This window comes from Cardiocondyla obscurior, linkage group LG03 (genome assembly GCF_019399895.1).
Source record: "Cardiocondyla obscurior isolate alpha-2009 linkage group LG03, Cobs3.1, whole genome shotgun sequence".
Taxonomy (NCBI): domain Eukaryota; kingdom Metazoa; phylum Arthropoda; class Insecta; order Hymenoptera; family Formicidae; genus Cardiocondyla; species Cardiocondyla obscurior.
Genome location: NC_091866.1, coordinates 1,737,832 through 1,762,705, shown reverse-complemented (window position 1 = coordinate 1,762,705; position 24,874 = coordinate 1,737,832). Strand labels below are relative to the sequence as shown.

The following is a 24,874-nucleotide window of genomic DNA, read 5'->3' as shown; positions in this document are numbered from 1 at the left end:
TCGACGCGCACAGGCGTCGTAACGGTTGCTATTTGTAATGCGGGTTCGTGTCACGCTCTTCGATATCACGATTTTCTCGCATCCCAACTCGTAAAGGACCCGTGCGAAGTCATTTTCCGCCTCGCATATTACTCCTTGCATTTCGCAGCAATGTTTAACAAAAGGCGCATGCATAATATTAATCCTTTTATCGCAACCCCTTTGCCGGGTATACATGACGTGTAATCAGTGTGCGCGCCATCGTCAATTTCATATACAAAGTCGCATTCTTGATAAACAATATTTTGTTCAGACGGTGATTTCTCTCTTTGAAAGAATTTAATTCGTATCTAATAATAAGTAACATTTCTTTCTGTTAAAAAATATTTTATCCCCCCATTTTTTGCTTTATTTATAATACTTTTTAATATTTTAAGATATTTAATCCTATTTCAGAAAGTATTTAGCTAATTATGTCGTGACTTTTTATTGTGCCGAAGTTAAATGAGATAATTAATAATTGATATTAATCGATATTACGTGCTGCGGCCAATTATTAATATTAATATCATAAAGCGTCGTGGTGATGCGATATATATTTTCATAAAGAAACGAATATCACTTTACGAAGAGGGGGGAGGGGGAAATATTATTAATATCAGTGATCTGAAAATATGCAATTTTCGTGCAATTACTAAACGTGCGGAAACAATCGATGATTGTACCGACGCAACGCGCTGTTGACGGTATGTCGTCACGATATTTAATTCCGCAATCACAGGGCCATAAAAGCCGCGCTACAGCGGCCTATCGCCGTGAGCGTTATTAATTTTCAAACTGCATGGGGGTTACGTCCGGAAGGCGGTCCGCGGGGTGCTCGCTCCCCAAGGGGGAGGTTGAAGGCAGATACTTCGTAAATCACTCGACGGGATTTATTATCGAGGATGTTCGCGTAAATGGCGGTGCCGCGGCGGCTTCGACCGCAACGCCGGAAAAGAAAGGAAAAGCCGGCGGCGGGCGCGACGGTAGAAAGCGACCGGGTGAGCGGAGGGCTCGTGGCTTTAGGAATGACTCGGTCGTAAGAGAAGGATATCCGGCCTTGAAAAGCGAGGGGCAGAAACCAGGGGTGGAAGGGAGAAGTAAATAGAAAAAAAAAAAGAAAGAAAGAAATAAAGGAAAAAAAAGTGGAGGAGAAAGAAGAATAAAAACGGGAAGCGAGAAGAGCAGGAGAAAAACATCGCGGGAACTATTTCCACAATGGTGTGGTGTACAACGTTCGGTCGGGCACGCCGGCGCGAAATAAGTCGGCGCGGCTAGGCGATATGTGTAGCACGAGAAAAACAGGAAACCGCGGTATTTCAAAGTCCCGGCTAACGAACGACTCCGTAGCCGGCTCTCGCCAGCTAGCCAGCCGGCTGGCTGACCAGTCAAACTTTCTGTTAGTGAACGGAGAACCTTTCTGCGAAAATTTTCCGCGAGCTCCAGCGAGCTGTGACTAATGCGCTACTTCGCTCTTTTCTGACGATAGGGTTATTCCGTAACAAAAAAAAAAAAATTTTAATAAAATATAAAGTTCCGTTTTTTTTTCTCTTACGAATTTATGGTTTTTGTTAAATGCGGATATTCATCAGGGTTATCCTCGCGTGAAATCTTTAAATATAATTCCTATTTTAAATATCAATGCTCGAGCAATATTTTGTTGTATAGCAACGTGTCGGATCTCGCATCGAAATTCTGCGCTGACGTGAGCCCTGAGATTCATCACGGACGATGGCGGTGTTAATGATACGGTGTAATTAATGCCAGGTGATGAATGGCCGTACGCACGAAGTAACCCGTTAACAAACGGCAACGAGCACGTGGCACCGCTTTCGCACCTTTGCGCCCCGCCGATACGTGGCTCTGAATATTCACACGTTGACGCGTTTGCATATCCGTGCATCACTGAAGTTATGCCCCCGGGTGAAAATTGCGCGAGATAGCGATCGCGCTATCGGGAATAGAATGCGTCGCGTAAACATTTACGGAGAGCAAACCCGAGATACGATGGCGTCGCGCGCGGAGCGCTACAATTTTCCTTGCCCGTGTGCAAGGGAGATAAAAATTACCAGGTGAAAATTAAAAACGCGCGGGGACGAGGCATCGATATTTGGAAACCGCCCGTCGAACGCGCGACGTTAACAGCCGTGGATTACGAGCGCAATCGGTCGGCGAACGCGCCGATTAAATGTTGCGAAAGGTGGAAGGGGAGATTCGTTAATGCCGCAATTAAAATGTTAATAGCGCAGAGGCGAGTACTATTACCTCGTTAAATCCTCTCGTGAACCTCGCAAATTGACGACTTAGACAATGAACCGTCGGCGGACACGGGCGCACGCAAACGCTTACGTATTCCGTATGCGTGCGCGCGGCGTGCATACGTGCGTCCACGGGCGCGTGTACGGTCGCGCTTTCGCACGCACCGCGTGTACCGCGTTTACTTGAGAGCGGCGGCGAATATCCGCGCTCCTCGGAGTAACGCGGGACGCATACGGTATCCAGCCGACACCGACGATCCCCGGAGTAATTATTCAATGCAAACACGAACGTCGTAGATCGGTAATACATCGCATCACCCGGCGCTCGTGCATACACGGGGACTGCACATGACAAATTTAAACGCGACGCGAAGTGCAGACGCGAAGTAACCTATTGATTCGCGGGATGGATCGGAGATTGTTTGCATCCCTCCGTTGACAGGAGTATAAATTTTAGCGGCCAGATTCGCGTGATCGTTGACATCCCCGGTCTGTTCTCTTTATAAGTGAACTAACGTATAATTTATTACTGTGCACTTACACGCGACGGTCAAAGTGCAACGGCTCGCGTTCTGAGAAACAATATTTTATTGTTTTCATAAAATACCATATACGATATTTTTATTCTCCCCTTTTTTTTTATTTTTTATTTTTTTTTATTTAAGTCGAAATGCATCATGATACCGGGCTTTTCGCCGACCGTTTTCTAATACTCAAAAATTCAATTTGCACTGCAGCCATTCGGCAGCTTGAGAGTGCAAGCCTTGTAATTTGATCAAAGCACCGCTGTAAACATCGCGGGGTGCGCAAACGTGGATGCGACTTGTTTTCTGTAGATTCAGGCACCACTGGCAAACCGACAAGTTCCAGCCAAACATACGGAAGGTAGAAACCACCGCATCCGGAAAGCAATAAAAAGAAAATAGGTAGGATAGCGATTGAAGGACGAACTGGCGCGCGGGTCGCGCGGAAATTGTATTTTCACATATTTTCATATGTATCACCGCCGAATATAGGGAAAACGGAATGGAATTTTCGGGTGTACGGTACTTCTTAAACGATATTCCGCCGCCGTTAAAAGTTGAACGTGCGTTTTAACACGTTGACTGCTAAGTTGATTCCGGTATTGAGTTCCCGCGAAATGCGTGGTTGTTTTGTAGAATATGCGCAATCGGAATACAAAATGATCCCCGCGTATCAAAGCAACAGATAACGAAGAACTAAATTTAAAAATATGCGCATTTTTAACAGCTTAATCTTGGACGGATTAAATAGAGACTATAAACCAGAAGTAACGGTTTGTTTCAATTATTAAATTAAATTACGCGTAGAAAAATATATAGTAATAATTAATAATTTAATTTTTTATCCAACTCGGTACACAACTTTATGTATTTTACTTTTTACATTCCGATAATCGATATTTGGCAAAGTAGCTCTTATCTTGGCGATTAAAATCGCCGCTCACGAATGGATGACGGAGCTCCCGCGGAAATTTACGTGTCACTCAGACACGTGAGTGGCATAGCGATGAAAGTATTAAACACGACGGAGGGAAATTATCGAGCCAAAAACTATTAATCTTTAAACTAACAATCGCGCGGCGCTGCGTATTCTTGCGGATCCGTGAGGAACGAAGCGGTCGGCACTTTCGCGCACGAGCACCGGCGCCGTTGTGCAAATACGAGAGGTGCAACTTTCTTGCCAAGGTAAAGAATGTACTGGGAAAACTTTGACAAAATGCTCTTTACGTACTTTCCCGGTCGCCGCGGAAGAAGGAAAAGATGGAAACAGGACATTGAACGAATATTCCATTTCTCAATAGGGAATCGTCGGTTACCTTCCTTTATCTCGAGCACGCTACCCACTTGACCTAGTTCGCATATAAACTGGATATAAACGGTATACGAGCACGATAGATAGGCTTCAATATGTACCAAAATGTAAAGCACTTTGACTTATTCATAGACATTGAATGCGAATCTTACACGGCAGCACGCATCGACCGTAAAAGGCGATGAATCGTTTTGTCGCCTGTCTCCGTGTAATTAATTATTTTCTTTTTTTTTTTTCTTAAAACAATAAATGATTATCTCTTAAAAGTTCGTGGCTTATAAATCACGAGTTGTAAAAGAGCCGCGATCCTCGTCAGGAAATATATATAGTTAATTTCTATTGTGCAAAACTTTTTCGCCTCGCAATTTCACTGGAAAGGCGCGTGTATCTATTAACGACGGCTGACCGCTAATGAACAATGATCAAACTCATTAAGAAGCCATAAATTTCGCTTGTCCATGGCGATTATTATCACCGGCCTGTTTAACTTCGTAACGTCGGTAACTCGTTCGGAGCCGCGCGTGTAAACACCGGGGCGGTGTGCAAACGTGGTGCCGGCTCCTTTACCGCCGCATCCGGGAAAACGGCGTCACACCGCGTCCCCCTTTCCCTCTGCCAAAACCGCCGACTGAACAAACACGCGCCGGGTATGACGAAGAAGGCAAACCGGGGGCACCGGAGGGGCGCGCAAGGGTGGCGTACGAGGGCGGATGTACACAGGAGCACGCGGGGTGAAGAAAACAGGGTGGGTGAACCCGCCGGAGCCGGAGGTACCGCGGCGGCAGAGAATTAGACGGAAGTAGATGAAGCGATAGAAAGGACGCGAAAGTAGGACAAACATAGGCATCGTCGGGCGGCGATGCGAGCCAATTCGTGGTAAATTATTTAACAGGCCCCGCGATATGGCGGAATACGGAAACCAGCGGCGGTTCGTGCACTCCGCGCCGCTATCGCTCCGATATTTATCGTGCGCTTGTCACAACAACGGCGGTAACGGGAAAGGGCAACAAATGCGGCAGGGCACGAGCATACGAGCGACAGAATTTGCTGTATAATTGGCACGTTTGCACACGAATGATCAAGATGACGAGTAAACGTTGGGCGGGAAAACCAATCGCATCGGAAACGCGCGCCGGGAGATCCATTTCGCTGTTGCATTTTAAACCGCTCCTGGGACATCGAGTTTTCGCTATATCAGAAAAAAATCTTTGAACTGGGGCACGCGTTGCGTAATTCGCCGCTATCAGAATTCCTGGCGTTTTGTGACTGCGCATAACACTTCAATAAAGTCCCTCTACGTGCTTGCGCCACGTTTGTCGACCAATAAAATCAGACTGCGCGCGGCGAACGCTAAATCCGAACGCGGCTCCGGAATGCCGTACTTTGATTACACTACTCCTTTGCGTAACTTCCACGAACGCGTCTCTAAAATTAAAAGGGAAATTGGAGATCCGGATTCTGTGGCCCTTTATCGACCCAAACTCTTCGCGAGTCAAATGTAATGAAATTAATTCTTGCACCGGAGATTTCGAAATTATTAACGAGGGATCCGAGGAATCCCGTTTATTGGAAATAGAAACACAAATTAAAAATACGACGCTGAAATGATTTTACTTTTCTCAATTGCAAACCCGGAATTTTTAAACTAAAAACATGTTTTTACCACCGACGTAGTATTAAATTTTATAGCGAATTAAGTGGATAAGTTTTTTTTCTTTTTGCTTCAACTCGACCACATACGCGCACGTGCATCACGTCTCCAACTTTAGTTCGAAGGACATATATGTCCTTTTACACCCTAATATACGGCGAGCGATGCTTCGCATTGTGAGCACCGCAATTCTTTTGCTGAAGTAACCGGAAACATCGCGTTATAGAGATTCATGCTGCTTTCTAGCTGGAATACGACGCGTTTTATGACTCTCTGAAGGATACGTTCACTCCGCAAAAATAAAGAAGATCTTCTAATCTCGTCATAACATTGCGCGTTAATATTTTACTTACCGCGCGTCGCACATTTGCTTTTCTCACTAACAATTGGGCCGATTAATCGAATCTAAATTAAATGTCAAACGCTCGTCGTATTATTGGAAATTTTTAACCGCGCACGTCAACATACTGTAACGTGATCTTGATATAAGACTTTATTAAAATAATATACGTTACCAGATCATTTAATCTGCTCTATTAAAAAATGCAAATAATTACAATTTTTATCGCGGGTAAAAAACAAGAAAATTAATTTTCTTTGTTTATTTAAATGACGAGTAATAAGATTTTTTTTTATCTCGGAATCGGCACTCAAAGTTTGAAATGGCGACGTCTTCTCTCACGTTCGTACAACAGTACTACTAAAAGGAAAACGTTGTAAGGACGCACGCACGTCGGTTTAACGTGACAGTTGAACGACACGCGGTATTCAAACACTTTCTTGTAAAATACCTAGTGTCCGAATATTATATCTCCGAGTTTACCTGCGATCGAAGCATCAAACTTTTTTTTTGCGCCAGCATGAAACGAAAAAATAAAACATCAGCGAGACGCAACAAGAGGGTGCTTATATCGTATTGACGCGCGGCTAAAAAAAAAAAAAAAAAAAATATTCAACGTTTGCCGGCGTGAAGATTGCGGAAGTGAAACACTCAACGATATATCGTATGCGACGGAATTGCGCTCGCGATTTTTGCGAGGAGAAGCGCAACGGCGCACTGCATTTAGGGACATTTTTACAAATCAAATTACTGTGTAACGCCGGGCGTATAGTTCGACACGTGCATATGCATCGTAACGTGACGCTTCCACCGCAGAGGCAATTACGTTTCGCTCGCTCCCGAAAATTCGGCACGCTAGCGTAATCCTCGAAATTACGTGCCGCGAAATAGTAGCAACGTCGCCTTCGTTAGAAATAATCCGCCGGTGTCGCAGGCAGGAGAGCCCGCCGCTCCCGGATCTAACGGACCCGAATTGTCAATTCCAGCCATACGCTGCCTCCACATTCGACATTATACACCGGCATTGTGTACACTGCGGCTATGTTTGTCCAGGGTGATAGCTACTGCCCGAGAGAATCGTTGGAGGAAGATACCGCATGTTTTACAACAGAAACTTTACCTTTACGTTTATCTTGACGAAAATTACGTTCTATTCGGGAGCGAGGACTATTCTCAATTTTTCTTTCACCGATAAATTTCAATTACGCCGCGTAACGTTAAACGCAGATATTCAATATCATTGAATCTACCTGTCTGTCTGAGACGGGAATATTTTTACTCTCACCTTCTCGTTATAATGACAGTCGATATACGAAATAAGTATAAAAAGCGTACGGCGCATCTGTATATATATATTATATGTATACATATCTCTTCTCCTCCTGTATGCATATACGCACAGCGCTGCATCAGCACGTATATGTAATGGAGAGCTCGAGAAAACGAACACTGTCGCCGGGTGCAGGGGATACGACAGCGGGAATAAGTTGGAAGGACGGGTTACCGCGAGAGTACATGTGGAAATGCAAGGTGCAAAGTGCCGGCGAATACCGAAGATGTTGGAGAACGGCGCGAGAAAGAGGAAGATAGAAAGAGGCCACCGAGAGGTGAGAAGAGTGGATTGTTATGCGGGATCGCGAATACATAGGGGAGGCCGAAGGGGGGCATAGAGGAAATAACTCCCCGGAGCAGGTGCGACGGAACCGGTCGCGTCTCCGCACTCCGCGCCGCATTTACTCGCCATCAGATAGGCAGTAACCTTTCCACCTACCAGGCATTCAAGTTTCATCGAGGCCACGTATAGGTATTTCCTATATCCTCTGCGGACGCAGAAAAGAAATCTCCGCCGTGCACGCGGGGCGTATCGTCAAGCGGATAAAGTGACGACCGGGCGAAAGGAATGCCGCTAACTGACGGCGTTATAGAAAAATTCGCGTCGCCGTATCGCCTCGCAAGGCGAGAAGAAAAACGAATATCCTGTTTCCGGGTCACTTCGCTTTTGGGATACTAATCGCCGGTTTTGACGACGTTGGTTAATTTTAATCGCAGTTTAACCGTTTCCCCCTTCTGCAATTAAACGGGGATTAAAGTTAATTGATGCTGATGAAGCCCTGACCCGCGTAAGGAATCGGCCGAGTAATATCTTTCGCCGAAGTGTAGTAACTACGTTCTCGCTCGCGTCTTATTTCGAAATTAGTCTGTTTCGCGGAGAATCTTATACGAATATAAATTGCCCGTGGTCGAAGATAAACCTGACCCGACGTCATTTCGTTGCGTAATGAAAAGAGGAAATCAGATAGAAGTGGCACGGGCTCCTTTTCTTGCCGCGAACAAAGGGACGCCTGTCGCGAAGAAACCGTAGCCGGGTATATTCCGCGATTGTTTCGAAGATCTTTAGCGATTCGGGGTCGACCGCTATTTTCGTGGCTCGATCGATGCCGGCGACGGTGTTTCTTCCGTCCGAAACCGCCGTTGGTGGCCAAGAAGCGTATAAAGATCTGGGCATTAGAGAGTGGCCCGACTAGCTGGCTGTCCGGCCGAATGAATCCAGATCCGCGGGATAAAACGAGAAAAGCGGAGGCTCTGCCGGTCCGCTTCTCCCGGTTCCTCGCCATCTCCCACGGTCGCGCATTCGCGAAATCGCGCCATCACTTTTTTCCCTTTTCCTTTCTTTTTCCACGTCTCTCTTTCTCTCTCTCTCCCTCTCTTATATCCCTGTATATGCGGCACGCTCCTCTTTTTCTTTCCGGATTTCAACGTTACTCCGACCGGATTTCTTCCCAAGCAACGTTTTCCAAGACAATCGGAGGACCACGGATAATCGCGCGAGCCAATCAGTCCCGCATTGAGTTCCGAGACTTTTCCCTTTGCGACGAGCCCTCAGGGCACGGGAAAGCGAGGAGCATGTGAAAAGGAGAAGCGAGGTATAAGGGACGTGGAACAAAGTAAAGAGGCTTCGACGGGGATCCTTTCGACGACGGACCAAAAGCAGCTTTTCCAACTCACTTTTGGCAGAGAAGAGCGGATTACGGAGTCCGCGGATGAGGAAGGAGATACTCGGATTAATAGGGAAGACAAGCGAGATCGCGTGGTATCGTAAATAAAACGAGTGCCGGTAGCAATTTTTCCAAGCCACAGCAGTCACAGCGGCGAGGAAGGAGGTCGGGCCGCATTAGCCCGATGGAGACTTATCGAGGTCGACGATTTCAAGTCGTAACGCTCCTTCGCGGAATATTTTTCATCGTAATCGTGCCATCTGCGTGCGATCTACATACGGCGATACTCCGCTCGTGAGAAACCCATTAGTCGCGCCACGACATTCGCCACGGCCAAGAAAACGCGGACGCGATCTGTAATCTATGGATTATATGCGATTCAAATGAAATTACTCTATATCCATGCGCGACGTCACGAGGGGGAGGGGGGGGAGGAGGGATTGCCAACGCGGTCGTATCTCCTCCGTAGAGCACGGGCCCTGATTGCCTATTAGTCTTCGCCGGCGGTTTTATTCAAACACGTGTCTGCCGTAGATAGCGGTGTAACTGGATGAGAGCGCGTCCGGGGCAATCAACGATTATCCGCCATCGAGACTGCATACGGAGGAGAAACATCGATTTACAGCTTCGGCGGCTGCTTCGAGAAAATCAAGCGAGCGCGTTCTCGGTGCCGCTTCTCCTTTGACGAGCGAGATAATCTATCGAGTAGCGCTGGGATTTGCACCGTTAGATGCGGACCTATCTCTAATACCTCCCCCCTTTTTCCCCCGCTGTCGCTTTTACTTGGGGTGGAGGAAAATAAAAAAAAAAAAAAAAAAAAAAAATAAGAAGGATCTGCCTTCGGCAAAGCGACTTTATCGCTCGAGCGGTCGCGCGCGTTGGAATTCAGGAGCTCCCAAATAACTCCGGGCGAGAGATTATGATCAAAGAGGGTTCTCCCAACCTCCCTCCCTCCCTCCCTCCCTCCCTCCCCCACCTCGCGCGAGATCGTTTAAAGAACTTTCGGACTCGCGCGGGAAAGGGGAGTGTAAGAGACCGGGAGAGGAGTTTTACGGGAATTACGACTTGGCGCGCTTTGTAAGTAAGTAACAGCTCTCCGGTCGACGAGGGGGTGGAGCCGCGGAAATGTAATTTGCCGCGAACGTTCGCGTAAGGGTGGCTTCCGGCGCGCAGCTGCTCCCGACGAATTCGCGCGTACGATATCGTTTTACTTGCGCGAGGCGCGGCCGAAGCCCCAAGGTGCGGCGAATGCAAAGCAATAATGACATCATGTGCACGAGGCAGGTTCATAGGTCGAGCGTTTCTTGCGTACTGTCTTTCACCGCTATTGCCCCGCTTTTTGTCAGGGAACGCTCGCCGAAGGTTGCACCACGCCCCATATTGCATGTACTCATCGTTCCTGTCCTCCGCGAATCGCGCGCGGTATACACATATCTTTCTTATTGAAAGATCCTCCTTTATTAATTTTCCGGTATATGTATTTTATATATACATATATATACATATGTATATATGTGCGTACGTATATTTGCAGCAAGAGAAAAATTTTATTTGCACGCAGAACAATTTAGCCTTTAATAAAACGGCATTATAAGCGTAATTTAGTTTCGCTATATGTATATTTTATTTGTCGCATTTGTATTCGATGTAAATAGATATATAAAGTAAAGATATATAAGGTAAAGGACCGAAATTATGATTACGCCGATTGAAGGGGAGAGCTAAAAGGCTTCATAGCGAGCGCGGCTTGATAAAAGTATAATACGACATTTACAAGGATCGATTTATTTAATCGAAAAGCCTACCATTTGGCAAACGGCCAAATAGAAAAGCCATGAAATGTACGTAACCCGGGCATGCCTCTCCCCCCGAGGGAAGAACGGGACCGAGTCTTTAATAATTCATCAAGATTCCTATGTAAAATTAGCGCTGTTAGTATTGAATAAATTTTGTCGGTCGTGCTGCGGCATTGTAACGTCGCCATCGTTCTCCGCATTATTCTAATTAGCTATAGAATGCATACTCGGTACGTGCATAACGTAGCATAAATAATTGAAAATGCGGATGGCCGAGGCGGTTTTATGCAGATGCGCGGCGGCGCGTTTCACCTCCCGAACGATTATTTTCGACGATTAACGGTGCACCGGCAGACGTCGCGCGAATAACATTTAATATTGGTAATGTCCGAATCGTCATCCGGAAGCTCGCTCTCGCGAAGAAGCTCTCACGCGCGCGAATACGAGGGTCGCACGAATAAACGAAATTATTATTCGGCCGTGTCTCTTGGGGGATGCTCGGCGCTCGTTGTCGAACCCTCTCGGAGCAACGAGGGCTGTATTACGCGCGACAGATCGCTCATTGTGCATGCAAATCTCCGGCGCGCACCGATCACCGTGAGCATATTATAGACAGGCAAATAAATACGGCGTGTGATCCGCTGGATAATCAATAGTCGAAGCGGAAACATCGCGCCGATGAGAGACGTGTTAGTCACTGCGCGCGGCCACGCACAATACCCGTATCTTTTACGTTACTCAAAACGCGTGCAACGTGGTGTTATCGACTTGGCGAAATTCCCAAAGAAGGCATTGACGCTGTTAATAATGAAAAAAAAAAAAACGACGTATATAATTAAAAAAGGTATGCACATTACGTCTCAATTAAATAAACAAGAACAAAAAAAAATAAGAGAAAAAATTATCAGATATGTTTAGCATGCAATCGAGCGATCAATTATCGAATAGTTGTGCAGCGGATTTGTTTTTTCAATCTTTCACGTGGTCATCGGATTTAACGTCATTAAAAAACAAAGAGAAAGAAATCGTAAAGTATGCAGCGGCTACCTCAAGCCGTATTTTTTTTCTCGCGCCCGATGCCGAGTCTCGCAGTAGAAAAAGCCGATACGCGTCAGCCGCGTTCGCGCTCAATTAATCTCTGGCGACGGCAGCGGACACCCGTTTCGAAGGTAACGCGGTGCCCGTTACATCTAAGGTCAACGAGGGAAAAGATAATGAGACCGCTATGGTCGGTTGGCTGGGCGTTAGACGCCCGGGACGATGGATGAGACGGCTATGAAAGCCAATAAAATCGCACCCGACGGTCACCGCGCGTTATAAATCGGCAAGTAGACCGATTAATTGAGTTCACCCGATCGTGCAGCCCCTATTCGGTGAACGCGTTTTGTTTCTACGCGCGACCACGCGCGCGCGTATACGCTTCCTATCCCTGGTGCTGGCCTCTCAGCCCGGCTCGTCCCCGAGTCTGCTTGGCCCGGGAACGTTCAACCAATTTCCAGTAATTCGATCGGCGCCGGCGGTGACTGACTAAAACTCCAAATTTGCGGCCTCGACGAGAAAACGTACGACAGCACATCGCCAACGAAATCGGGACCCCCGTTAACCGCAGAAACGCAACAAGGTACTCGGTTCGCGAGCACGCGTATCTCTCGCTGGAAAATTGTCACGCGCGCACGGTATTGTAATACGCCGCTGTCGCATACGCGATGCAGCGAGAACGCCCGTAGCACGGCTCGCAAATTCGTGAAAAATAGAACTTAATTAAATTTGCGAAAAGTTTATTTTATAGACGCGTAGTAAAATTAATGTCTCATGTAAGGAATATTAATCAAACGATTGCACAGATGGGGGGAGAGTCGTGCGAAGAATTTAGGGTATCAAAATCTAAAGTCATATATTTATAACATGAAGAAGAAGGATCATGTACTTTTCTTCGTGAAGATAACCCCGTCGCTTCTTCGTATTTTTCAGTGCCCATATCAGACGTTAGCGCTGTGGCGGGTTTCAAAGCTCAGATACCTTGCGACATCGATCCCCCGATTAAAGACGAGACGGTCATCATGGTATTTTGGTACAAAGATGAAAAGGAGAGCGAACCGATATACCGTATGGATGTTCGGGGGAGGAAGATAGCTCAGGCGAGGCTTTGGTCAGATCCGTATGTGCTCGGTGAAAGAGCGGTTATGAAGACGGACGTAAAGCCCGCCGAGCTAGAGATAGATCCTTTGGAGTTCACGGACGGCGGTGTATACAGATGCAGAGTGGATTTTAAGAATAGTCCCACGAAGAATCAAAAGATTAATCTTACGGTTATAGGTGAGTTTCAAAAGGGAAAAGAGCCCCAGACAATAATTATTTCTGAATAATTTTTTACGATTGCTATTCTAGTTATTACTCTAAAAGTAAATTCTGTCAAAATGTCAGATGACCGGTTGATTAATATCTGAATAATTCTAACGAATATTATTAAGTAATTAAATTCTTATTAAACCTTAATTAAATAGACTCGCGATATTTACAGAATGATATGAGAAGGTTGATGATTTAACGTTATTTATAAAAATGGTGACAAATAGAGATTCGAAGGTAAATAACATTAATTCATTATTTACCGATATAAAATTTAAAGTGAAAATAGAAAATTAAAGAGAAAAAAAAACTAAAGTAAATTATAAAAAATTTAGGAGTATTTTAATCTCGACTGATTTCGGAGACGTTCTTGGATTATTTTTCATTATTCCAATTATCTGTTATCGCGACGGAATATGGGCATTTTATGATGAACATTTTGTGGCTTTATCAAACGACGTTGGCGGACAGATTGTGCTTTATGGGATTTTAATCAGGCGGCGCATATGGGCATCTATCTCTCTGTTCACTTATGATTTATTCGTTTTGTATTACATCCGTTAGCGAGATTTACGCGGGCGGCGCATAACCGCGGAAAACAGTAGTAAATCGAGGAGATAGTTTGATTCATTCATCCTCAACCTTCCGCGCGACGGGTATTCATGTGGACAGTCGTGTGGAAACAACACAGCTACGAGACGAAATAAAGTTGCGAGGTTCAAGTTGGATCGACGCCAGCGAGATGCAGAAACAAATAGCCGGATCATTGTAGTTTGATACGTTTAGCTAGGGAAGGCCGATGCCATTTTAGCAATACGATTCTGAATCAATTAATTCAACGTCATAGTACGGGCTCAACAGGTGCTAACCTCATCCGGTCGTTGACGTGGTTTCGCAGAGAGAAAAAAAAAAAAAATAAATAAAAAGAAATAAAAAAATTGAAAAAAAGTCAAAGACCTGGCCGTTATGTCTTAATTCTTATATCGCGATCCGCCATTCGCTGCAGGCGCCAATTCGCGATGTGAAAATTTAATAGTACTGCCCGGCTACGCCGATTTTAGATAGTTTAACGTATTCGATTCAATTTCTGTCTATCGAGAGCCATTAAAACTGTTGAAATAGTTATTATTATATCGCGGATGCGCGGGGAACAGGATACCGGCGGTAGGATTTATGACGCATGAAATCGATCTTATTAAAAAATGATAACAAAAGGAAATCCGCGCGTACCTATAATTCGATATTGCGGACATGTGACGCGTGCCGATGTCACGGAAATAAATTCCCACGATCGGAATTCGATTTGCTGACAGTGCCGCCGAAAAAGCCAGTGATATATATCGACAATGAAAGGACTCTGGCCCAAATACTGCAAACGTTTAACGAAGGGAGCAAGATGTTCCTGTTGTGCGAGGTAATCGGAGGCTTACCTCCGCCGAGGGTTACATGGTATTTCAACGACAAAGTCCTGGACGATACGTATACGCAGAAGCACGATATAACGATAAATCGGCTGGACATCGCGAAAGTCACCAGGGATTTTCTGCGGGCGAGGCTAATTTGCAAGGCGAACAATACTGAGCTTATGACGCCTCTGACCTCCGAGGTCATAATAGATATGAATCGTGAGTGTAATTGACATATTCAATATTCACGTTGAAAACCTTAGAAATAAATTGCGATTTAATTTGTAGTTTGCGGATAATTTGCAAAATAGTATTTATTGTAATTTCTCATTTTCGTTCACTAATTTTAATTTATTATATTGAATTTGATTAAAAAGCAATTAACGAATTTTTATAATAGATATATTTACTTTCGACAAATCGGTTTCTCGTCGTGTTAATTTAATTAATTAATTATTAGACTTAATAAATCGCAATAGCTTGAAGTAATAATTTAAAATGTAATGGATATTTGTATCGGATTTATTACACGCAATTCTTTATCGCAGTGAAGCCGCTCGTGGTTAACATTACGAACAAGCGATATCATTTATCAGCATTAAGAACTTACGAGATCGAGTGTGAAACCTCCGGTTCTAAACCTGCAGCGGTATTTACTTGGTACAAAGGAACTCATCAAGTCCATCATATGGCTAGAACTGTGAGTATATTTTTCGCGAACGGACTATTGTCATTTTTAATAGATCACGCGTCTTTACATCGCGATGGCATGGATTCTGAGTTCTTCGTAGTTCGCAGACAATCCGAACATCACGAAAAGCGTGCTGAGCTACGTGCCGACTATCGAGGACGACGGAAAATTTCTGACGTGCAGAGTAGAAAATACCATGGTGCCTAACAGTGGCTTGGAAGACAAATGGCATTTATTGGTGTATTGTAAGCTACAGTTTTTATTTCTTTCCTTTATCATAAATCATTAAAATTTTTTTTTTTTTTTAATATATTTTTTTTTAATAAAAAAAAAAAACGCTTGTGGCATTTATGCTCGGAATTCGATTTAGAATTAAATTTTAATACTTTTTGTTAATTCTGCCAGATGCACCGGTGGTGAGCATTAAGTTGGGCTCCAGTTTAAGAGCGAACGATATAAACGAGGGCGACGACGTCTACTTCGAGTGCGACGTACAAGCTAATCCAAAGTCTTACAAGCTACTTTGGTTCAAGGACGGGAAGGAATTGCATCAGAATGCCACGGCGGGGATTATTCTTCCCGGTGGACAATCTCTCGTATTACAGAGCGTGACGAAAAGCTCTGCCGGGGAATATTCTTGCATGGCGGCCAACGTCGAAGGGAAATCCGCGAGTCGATCGGTAACTCTCGAAGTAATGTGTGAGTACATCTCTTTCCTACATTCGAATCGATCCGCGCGAACTGATACCGGGGATAACTCGACAGAAGTGTTTTTAATTCATCATTTCCAAGCTCTCCTGGTATGACGAGGTCGTTATTCCAATTTCATTACCGCCTTCACTTTTCTTGTCGCAACACTGTCGATATTGAGTCGGGACGCTAGTAAATCGCGTTTACATAGAACCGTCGATTATCGACGTTCCTCCGGATAAGGAATGGAAATCGAAAATTGCCGGCGGCTCACGGGCGGGCCCCTTATTTTTCCCCGCCGTGACGTTCACGAGCGTGAAAGCGCGCGCCGCGGTAAATTGAATTCGCCAGCCGGCGCTCCCGTATTTTCAGACGCACCGATTTGCAAGGACGGCTCTTCCACCCAAGTGGTCGGCGCCTTGAAGCACGAAACGATCTCGCTGGTCTGCGGCGTACAGTCGAAACCGCCACCCACGACCTTTCACTGGACGTTCAACAACTCCGGCGAGTTGATGAGCATGCCGGCCACGAAATACGCGCAGGTCAAACCGCTCAGCCTGATCACGAGCCACTGGCACGGCTCCAGACTGAATTACACACCGGAGAACGACATGGACTACGGCACGGTCGCCTGCTGGGCGAGAAATCGGATAGGGGTGCAGAAGACGCCCTGTCTCTTTCAGATCATCGTCGCCGGGAAGCCCTACCCCTTGCAGAATTGTACAGCCCTACAGTCGACCGGACCCTACGCGTACCGAATGGGTAAGCGTGTCGAGAGGGTTCCCGAGAACCCTCGCAACGACCTGCTAACTGCGCTATTACACCCGGCCATCATCGCGGCCGACACCTTATGGTCGATACCTTTGTTGCGTTCAACAGCTTGTTTCCTAGTCTTCCCCTCGAGAAAGATACGATATAACCGTGAAAATGCCCATGAAATTACTTTTTATCGATCATCAATGCTTTTAAATAGGCCCATTTTCTTCCCGGAATTCGATTAGATAAATTGGCGCGAGAGATTTAAGTTCCTATTTACGCTATTAAAAAACGTTCGTCACTTTCGGTAATTTTTACGATTTTAAGATAAATAAAACATTAAAAAAAATTTATTTATTTTAATTGTAATTAAATGTATATTATTTTAAAAATTGTTTTTCGCACTCATTCAGATTTATGATAGCGAGTGAAGATTTATAATTATTTAGTATAATAATTTTCTATCAAGACTACTAATTACACTCTACGGATGTACGTTATAAACTTATTATGCAAGTCTAGCTAAGACTATTATCCAATTAATTCGGTGTGGCCCTCTCTCTAATCGACGCTATCGAGTGTGCTTTGCCACGACGACGCTCGCGCCGGGAGGCAATTAGGTCTAGCGAGTTCGAGTGTTTTTCTTCCTCCAAGAGGGAAGCTTAACCGCCTCGATATGTGTGCGTCCGTGTGAAACAGGTCACGAAGACTTTAAAGCCACCGACTCGAGGGACTCGGACTCGCTGATCGTCAGGTGCTCCGAGGGATTCGACGGTGGTTTGCCCTTGACTAATTACGAGCTGGAGGTTTACAGCGAAGAGAACGTTTATCATGTCAATACCATCTACCTGAACCACACCGACAGATCCGGCTCATCCGGACCAGTTTTCGAAGTCTCCGGCTTGGAGCCGGGACGGAATTACAGGCTTCATCTTTACGCCGTCAACGCGAAAGGTCGGAGCGATCCCGTTGTTCTCGAACCGGTCACGCTCAAAGGAGTCGCCATGTACACCACCGGTAAGTTTTTGCTATTTTTATTTTAATTATTATTATTATTTTTTTTTTAAACCGCCTCTCAAAATTATTCAACGATATTATTACTCCGAAGTGACCGCATTCGCGATCTCGCCGATAAGTAATGTGTCTCGGCAGTTACTCGGAACGACCGAGCTGATTAAGCGAATATTCGCCGCGCAACGATAACGAATAAACCTTCGCCGACAAAACTCACAATTCTGATGAAATAATCCTGATGAAACCTTGCTCGAGATTACGAAATATCTTGAAAGAGTTTATTCCTGAGAATACCTTCGCTGTATCTTTCCCATGTGTAATTCCCCGTGGTATCAGCCTTAATGTATGTAGATTGTATTACTTCGATAGCGTTTGCTCGCCGTGATTAACCCTGCTATTTTCATTACGTAATCTTAACGTTGGAGAGGGGGGAGGAAATAATAACGAGGTGAGTTAATAAAGCGCTAACGACCGTTGTGGAAAGAGATCCGAAATGTTTAGCTGGAATTCTTAATTGGACCGAATTGCACGATGGAGTTTAAAGTATACACCGTCGGCGTACCGTGAACGCCCTTGTTTACTTCCGACGAAATTGTATTTGGCTCGAACCTTAAAAAATATTTTAAATTCTAGGTCAAAGGAATTTGCTTGTTAACGTGTCTATAAATTGTCTGTCTATACATTTCTCATTTATACGGACCTTTTTCTTTTAAGCTCTATTTTTTGGCGAGCTCTATTTCACGACTACATTTTACTTACAATTTCTAATTACAGATCTGTTTTGCACGTACTGGGGGAGAAGAGGTTTTTTTTCCTTTCGGTTTTATTACAACTCGGTAAACTTAAACGAGATTGAGGCGATGCATTTAACTCTCGTGTGACACGGCGGCGTCGTTGTGTGTGGAATATTTAACACACACTTCCGTAGTTCGGCTATCGATCCTGACGACTGAGACTTTAGAATTCTGACATCAATTAAATGTATTTCGGATTTGGTAGTCGGCGAAATCGGGAGCTTGTCGTGACATTTCCGTAATCAAGTACGAGATACGTCGGATTGATCAAATCTTAATCAATATCGACGGCATAACGGTGCCAAGGAGCGCGTTGACATTACTAATCAACGATTTCCGTCAAAACTTCTTGGTGCAATTATACGGATTTCAGTGACGCTCTCAAGAAAACGCGTTTGCTTCACGGCGCCTCGACAATTTTCCGCGTATCGCGCGCTTGTCCCGCGCGGACCTTGAATTAAAATCTCATAAAAGCCCAAGTCTCTTTCCTCGCCGCTACCTCATTTCAGCTGCATTTATCGTCTTTAATTTCCATCCTCATGGGTTATTCATGCCGGCTCGTGCACGATTCTGTGTGGTAACGTGAACGTGTGGCAAACCGTATACCGCCGATCCGTGTTGTACGTACGCGCACGCACGCGTGTGCACTCGGCACATCCCGCGCGACCGGGTGAAAGCTCATCCCGAATCCTACCTGCGTATCGCCGGCATAGTATTGAGAAGCGCTCGAAGCCCGCTCAAACGCTTCCCAGACATTGCGCGAGGCCCCGTGCTGCAAGTAGCTTCTACCTATTCCCGCAGGGGTGGCAAATACTCCCCTCTTAACGGTGTAGCAATGATGAAATCGTATAGGGGTGAGAAAGGAGCTTTCGAAATCCCGGGATGATGGACTTAGACAATCGCGTTCACGTGTCGCCTTCTCTTCTCTATATACGTGCACACACACATACACGCGCGCGAGAGAGGAGACCGTTCACTGGCTAACGAACCGAGGCGTTTTCTGAATTCTAAAGAGCCTGGCCATCTCTATCCGCGGACCCCGATTCCTCCGCCTACCTCTTAATCTTTGCTTCCGAAAGCTGCCTGCGTTTCCTCCGTGATCCAATAAGTACACGGAAAAAGCGAATCTCGTTTACCGGACACGTTGGGGACGAAGGACGCCGCCGGACGCTGCTGTTGATGTCGCCATCAGTCCGAGTGTCTATCCTGATGAGAACGAATGTTCTTCGCTCGAGAATATACGGATATATACGGTTAGGAAATCGCAGGTTTTGCGCACGACGGTCAGCTGTTAGCACGACGGCGAGTGTGTTACAACCAGCGCGGCATTAGACGTCGCGATGTTCCCGAGGCCAAAGCTTCGCCAAATTCGTAATTTCACGTCACGGCCGTGATAATATAATAAAAATGTAATAATTAATACGAGATGCTTCTTTTGTTTTTCATTGTATAAAGTTATTCGGTTATATTACTTCGCGTTCGTGGCATTAAGAATAAAGCTTACAGGAGTTATTACTGCTTTTATCCCTTGAAATTTGCATGATGATTTCCCCCCTTCGTATGGATTTTCGTCCCATGTAATGTTAAAGAGCTGTAATGCACCGGGCGCGCGGATAAAACGTCTCCTCGCGACGCAAATTGCCGATACGAAATTTGCCGTTTAATGGAAATCGATTTGCTGGAATCCAAAAAGAAAACGCCCGCGCGCGCGTTCCAATCGTTACGCACTAATCCGATGTGGCTGATTGCCGCTTAATTATCGAATTGTGATGTGCGCGCATCGATGGTCCAAAACTAACTTGACATTCGTGCGGATCGATAGTACCACCGCGCGTCGTGCCCATTTCGCAAGTATCATCGTCGTCGGATAAACCAATAAAGCCGCGCATACTTCAACATACGTAAATAACGACAGGATCGATAAAATGCTCCTTGCATCATCGCGAGACTCATGTTTCGAGAATTATGCCGAGCACGTGAAAAGCGCGAGAGCTATTAAATACGTAAAATGCATTTTATTTTATGCATTTTTATTTATTTTTAAAATTTTATTTATTTATTTATTTTTTTTTTAGTTTAACAGACGATTTTATTTTACCGGCAAATTTAATTTGCTTTAACTGTAAATTTGTTTTCCGCAAACAAATTTACTCGGCCACAATAAGACCGTTTTTTATTCTACCAACGAAATACAAATTTTGTTGCAATATCGAATAATTGGTTAGTAAAATTGGTCACCTTCGCGTCGAACGTGCAGTCGCAGCAACGTCGGCGACGACGACGATAGTTTCGCCGCGACAGCAAAATTCTTTCTCCTCGCACAGATATCGAGTATTTTATCGAGAGACAGAGATCCGCCTTCTTTCGAATTACGCCTTTAAAATCTTGCTAGAGATCTAGTCGCAGGAATTTAGATTTAAAAAATATATCACGTGTATCGATATATAATTAATATGTATTTTAAAGTCGGAGTGACTATTAATTTAAGAAAAAAAAAAAAGAAATGAATTCTCGCAACGCGAGTCACGATTTTCGTTTTACGCTTGTTTCGCAGGTCGCGGGATCTCGGACGAGACGACCGATTACAGCCTGCTGGTGGCGTGTTTCGCCGGCGGTGTTACTGCTATTTGCATTCTGATCGTCGGGATAACGCTGACCCTATACCGCCGTAACCATCCGATGCAGACGACGAAGGCGCCGGAGCCGGTGCGATATGAGAGCAAGGAGGACCGGCCGGCGGCGCCGCCGGCGACGAACGAGGCTCACCGGGACAACTTGAAGGAACAGATAAACGCGGACGTGCCGGACGACGATCCGGACGTGATACCGAACAAGACCATCGAGAGACGGCCGGACATCTTCGAGCCGGGCTATACGTCGAGCAAGCCGTCGGAAAGAGCCAAGGACTTCAGGTGCCTCGAGGACCTCGATTATCCGTCGCCCTCGTCGGTGCTTCACGCCAAGGACTCCTGGATTTATCCGAACGGCTACGCGGAGAAGGGCGAGAAGGGCCTAAGCCCGATGCGGCCCAGCACATTACCCGTGCATCGCACCCACGATATCTACACGAGGAGTCTGCGTGTACAGGAGAGTTGTATATAGACGGAGGTGTAAGCGCGCGCCCTTTGCACTCGATTTTTCCAAACCGGTTACCCTCCCGACACTCGCCAAATCGTCGTGCGCGATTAAACGACGCTTGTAAATAGACAATAAGTACCGTTAAGGAACCCACCACCTCGACCGGCAACGTTGATTCGACATTCCCGTTCTTGTTTTTCACCTAGCTGATAAGAAATAGCTCCGTTAGCCTCGTTCTAAGAGAAACGTGATACTTGGCACGTCAGGGCGCGATCATGCGCGTGTACAGAGACAATAATTTTTCGCCGTTAAAGAAAAAAGAAAATATTTAAAAAAAAATTAAAAAAAAAAAAAATAATAAAGACTTTCCGCCACCTCTGTCTCTCGTCGGAAGCCTTCCCGTAAAACCAATCGCAAAATGTCTGAAGAGGAGCATAAATGTTTTGTCTACACGGATGTTTTATCGTGCTTCGTGGTTAACTAAATGGTCAAATATAAACGTTTGTATATATAGTTAATAAATCTTGTTGTTTAATATGTATTCCCGCTGTTGCTTATTTACCCGGCCCTCCCTGCGAACTATCGTTTGCTTTTAGCAATTAGACTGGCATTAGCTGTTAAAGCCCTCGCCAAAAGTTTCCAGTAAGTATTAAGGAAGGATTAATTACTTCCGGACAAGTCTGACGTTTCATTTTCCCCGGCTCGAACTTATTTCGGTTAACGAGTCCCTTCGACGCAGTTAAAAATTGTCCGCCCGAACGTCGGAGCGTCGTACGGTTATACGAATACGTTGGACACTCGCGTGCCCGCCACGCTGACAGTTTGACAGGCTGGTGAATTGGCTCGCCGACCGATGGCTAAATTGGCACTCACTAACAGCGTCATACGGCAATATTCGCACGTGATACGAATGACCGAGTCGTATAGAATATTAACCGCGGACTTTCCCCGATGCTGAGCCAGTCCAATTATTGATAAAATGACTAAGTGCGAGAAGTATCACGTTACCGAGCGACAGCGTCAGACGTCCGCGGAAGCAGGTTCCTTTTCCGAAGTTTATAATCTGTTATTTTTCCAAGGGGATGCAGCGAAAATTCCGGACGATCTCCGACTTTGCACACGTGCGCCGGCACACATACGTATATATAGATCGCTGTGTCTCTGATCGGCGAGTGACACAGCCGCCGCAACCCCCGGGTCTTTAAGCCGCGCGACTTCCGTTGTTTGCGCTATTTCAGCAACGCCGCCGACGGTTTGCTCTTCGACAGACTTCCAGTAAGCCGCTTATCGCCCGCCGTTGCGCGATAAGCTAGAAATCGACGTTGGCCGTACCCGCTGTCTGTGTACCGACGATGACGAGGACCTGTCAGAGCTCGTAGACGACGATAAATCACATCGTTAGGACAACGGCGGCCCTTTCCCCCCTCTCCCCCTCCCCTCGAAACCCATCGACTCTCGATTCCACGTCGGGCGGAAATAAACTGCCAGCGATCCGGCGAGTCGGCGGAAGTAGGCGATTCGATCGCCCGGTGAACTCAGGGTACGGTCTTTCACCTTCCCTCCCACCTCACTGCTTTTCCCTCATTTTTCGTCTATCTACCCGGTCACCGCCGGTCATCGATGTCCGAGGTACGCCGTGCGAAATAAGCTGTCGTTATATGACACTCTTCCGTTCGTCGTCACTGACCCCCCCCCCCCTTGTCCCTACCGTCGTTCGCCAACACCCTCCCCCAAGTCCTTTGTATACGAAGTGACAGAGACGGATCTTCTAGTAACGCGGCTTGGGACAGTAGTTTCGGGTAAACAAACCGCGATATATCCCAAAGAGAGTTTTCCCCGCCGTCGGATGGATGCACATCGCCGACAAGCACGTCCAGAATAATTTGACGACTCTTATACATCGTGCTTGCGCGTTTGTCGGCCCCTCGAGAGTAATCCTAGCGTCGCGGTGACGCCAAAATGTCGGGGCCGCAAAGAATTTGAGATTCGCGAAGAGACAGCGGACGATCCCAGAGTGCCATTTTCACGCAGTTAATAATTGATTATTTACCGCGGTAGACAGCCCCCGCTAAATGCATCTGATAAATACTTGATCTATTACCCGCATTTCAATTTCAAAAATAATTCGTTTCTTTCTTAAAAACTTTAGCGCAGATTTCGTTATAAGAAAAATAATTTAACCGAAAAATTATTTATCAGAAAAATATTTTGACAAGCTACTTTTAAATCAATTAAAGTGATGCAGATAATTTTAAAGAACCATGTTTTCATCGTTAAACAATTAAAATATCAAAAATGAATGGAAAAAAATTTCACATTACGTACATACAATGAATAATTTCTCCTATTATTTTCGTTCAAGCTTTGAGAAAATAATAGTTTATTGATTCTTCAGATGCAGTTGTGACTCGAGAGATTAATATCCAGGCTTATCAAATTACAAGTTGAGGCGTTTACATACATTGGTAAACCCGTACCTCCGAGAGAAAGTACGAATGAGAAATTCTATTTAGACACAGATTCATGAAATTCCACCGTCGAGACCCTCTTGTTATCTGGAGAACAGCGGTGATTTCAAGCGTCAAAGCGGGGAAATTAATTATTCCCTCTGACAATGATAGACGTTATTCTTGCATAAGACTTAATTTCGTTTTCGTAAATGCGCGACTAAATGAAGATTGAGCGCGATTGCATTAAGTATTTCGTTAATCCTATTCTCGAATAGAACGTTGAACGGCGTCGTTAATTTGCACTCGGCTATACCGTGAATTAGATTCTTCGTCCGTTTTCGCGCGACTATTCGGCAAATTAACATTTTAGATCGTACTGTCAAGAATATTACTTGGTCCCTGTTGCCAGCAATTTGGGTGTTTATCTTGAGAACTCTCGTCGCTAGCGTACAACAGCCGTCGGACCTCAGTGACTCGCCATCGTCGCTTCGTCGTCAAAAATTACAATTCGCACACCGTTTGATTTGATTTGACTCGAAATAGATTTTAATTGACGTTGATCGAAAATATTTAAAAATACTTTTAAAATACAAAGCAACACTATTTTTTTTTTTTTCTTTTATTTTTACACGAGATAAATGCACATAAAACGAAACGAGAAACGTAACGTTTCCTATTATCCGTAAGGCGCTTGTATTAAGAGTGTAAAGGCTCGAAATTTCTGGCTGAAAAGACTGTATTTATTCACGGT

At 45.3% G+C, this 24,874-nt stretch overlaps 1 protein-coding gene across 1 annotated transcript in view; it reads left to right on the top strand.

Annotated features, from left to right (window-relative positions):
- The window catches only part of LOC139113678 (neural cell adhesion molecule 2), a 30,649-nt gene extending 8,435 nt beyond the window's left edge, over positions 1-22,214 (top strand). The window contains exons 2-9 of the mRNA XM_070674991.1: positions 12,867-13,211; positions 14,558-14,869; positions 15,199-15,350; positions 15,442-15,586; positions 15,747-16,040; positions 16,404-16,793; positions 17,487-17,804; positions 21,150-22,214. Coding sequence (XP_070531092.1) covers positions 12,867-13,211; positions 14,558-14,869; positions 15,199-15,350; positions 15,442-15,586; positions 15,747-16,040; positions 16,404-16,793; positions 17,487-17,804; positions 21,150-21,697 — 2,504 coding nt within the window. The 3' untranslated portion in view covers positions 21,698-22,214. The remainder of the gene's footprint in view (positions 1-12,866; positions 13,212-14,557; positions 14,870-15,198; positions 15,351-15,441; positions 15,587-15,746; positions 16,041-16,403; positions 16,794-17,486; positions 17,805-21,149) is intronic.
- Positions 22,215-24,874: the final 2,660 nt, after the last annotated feature.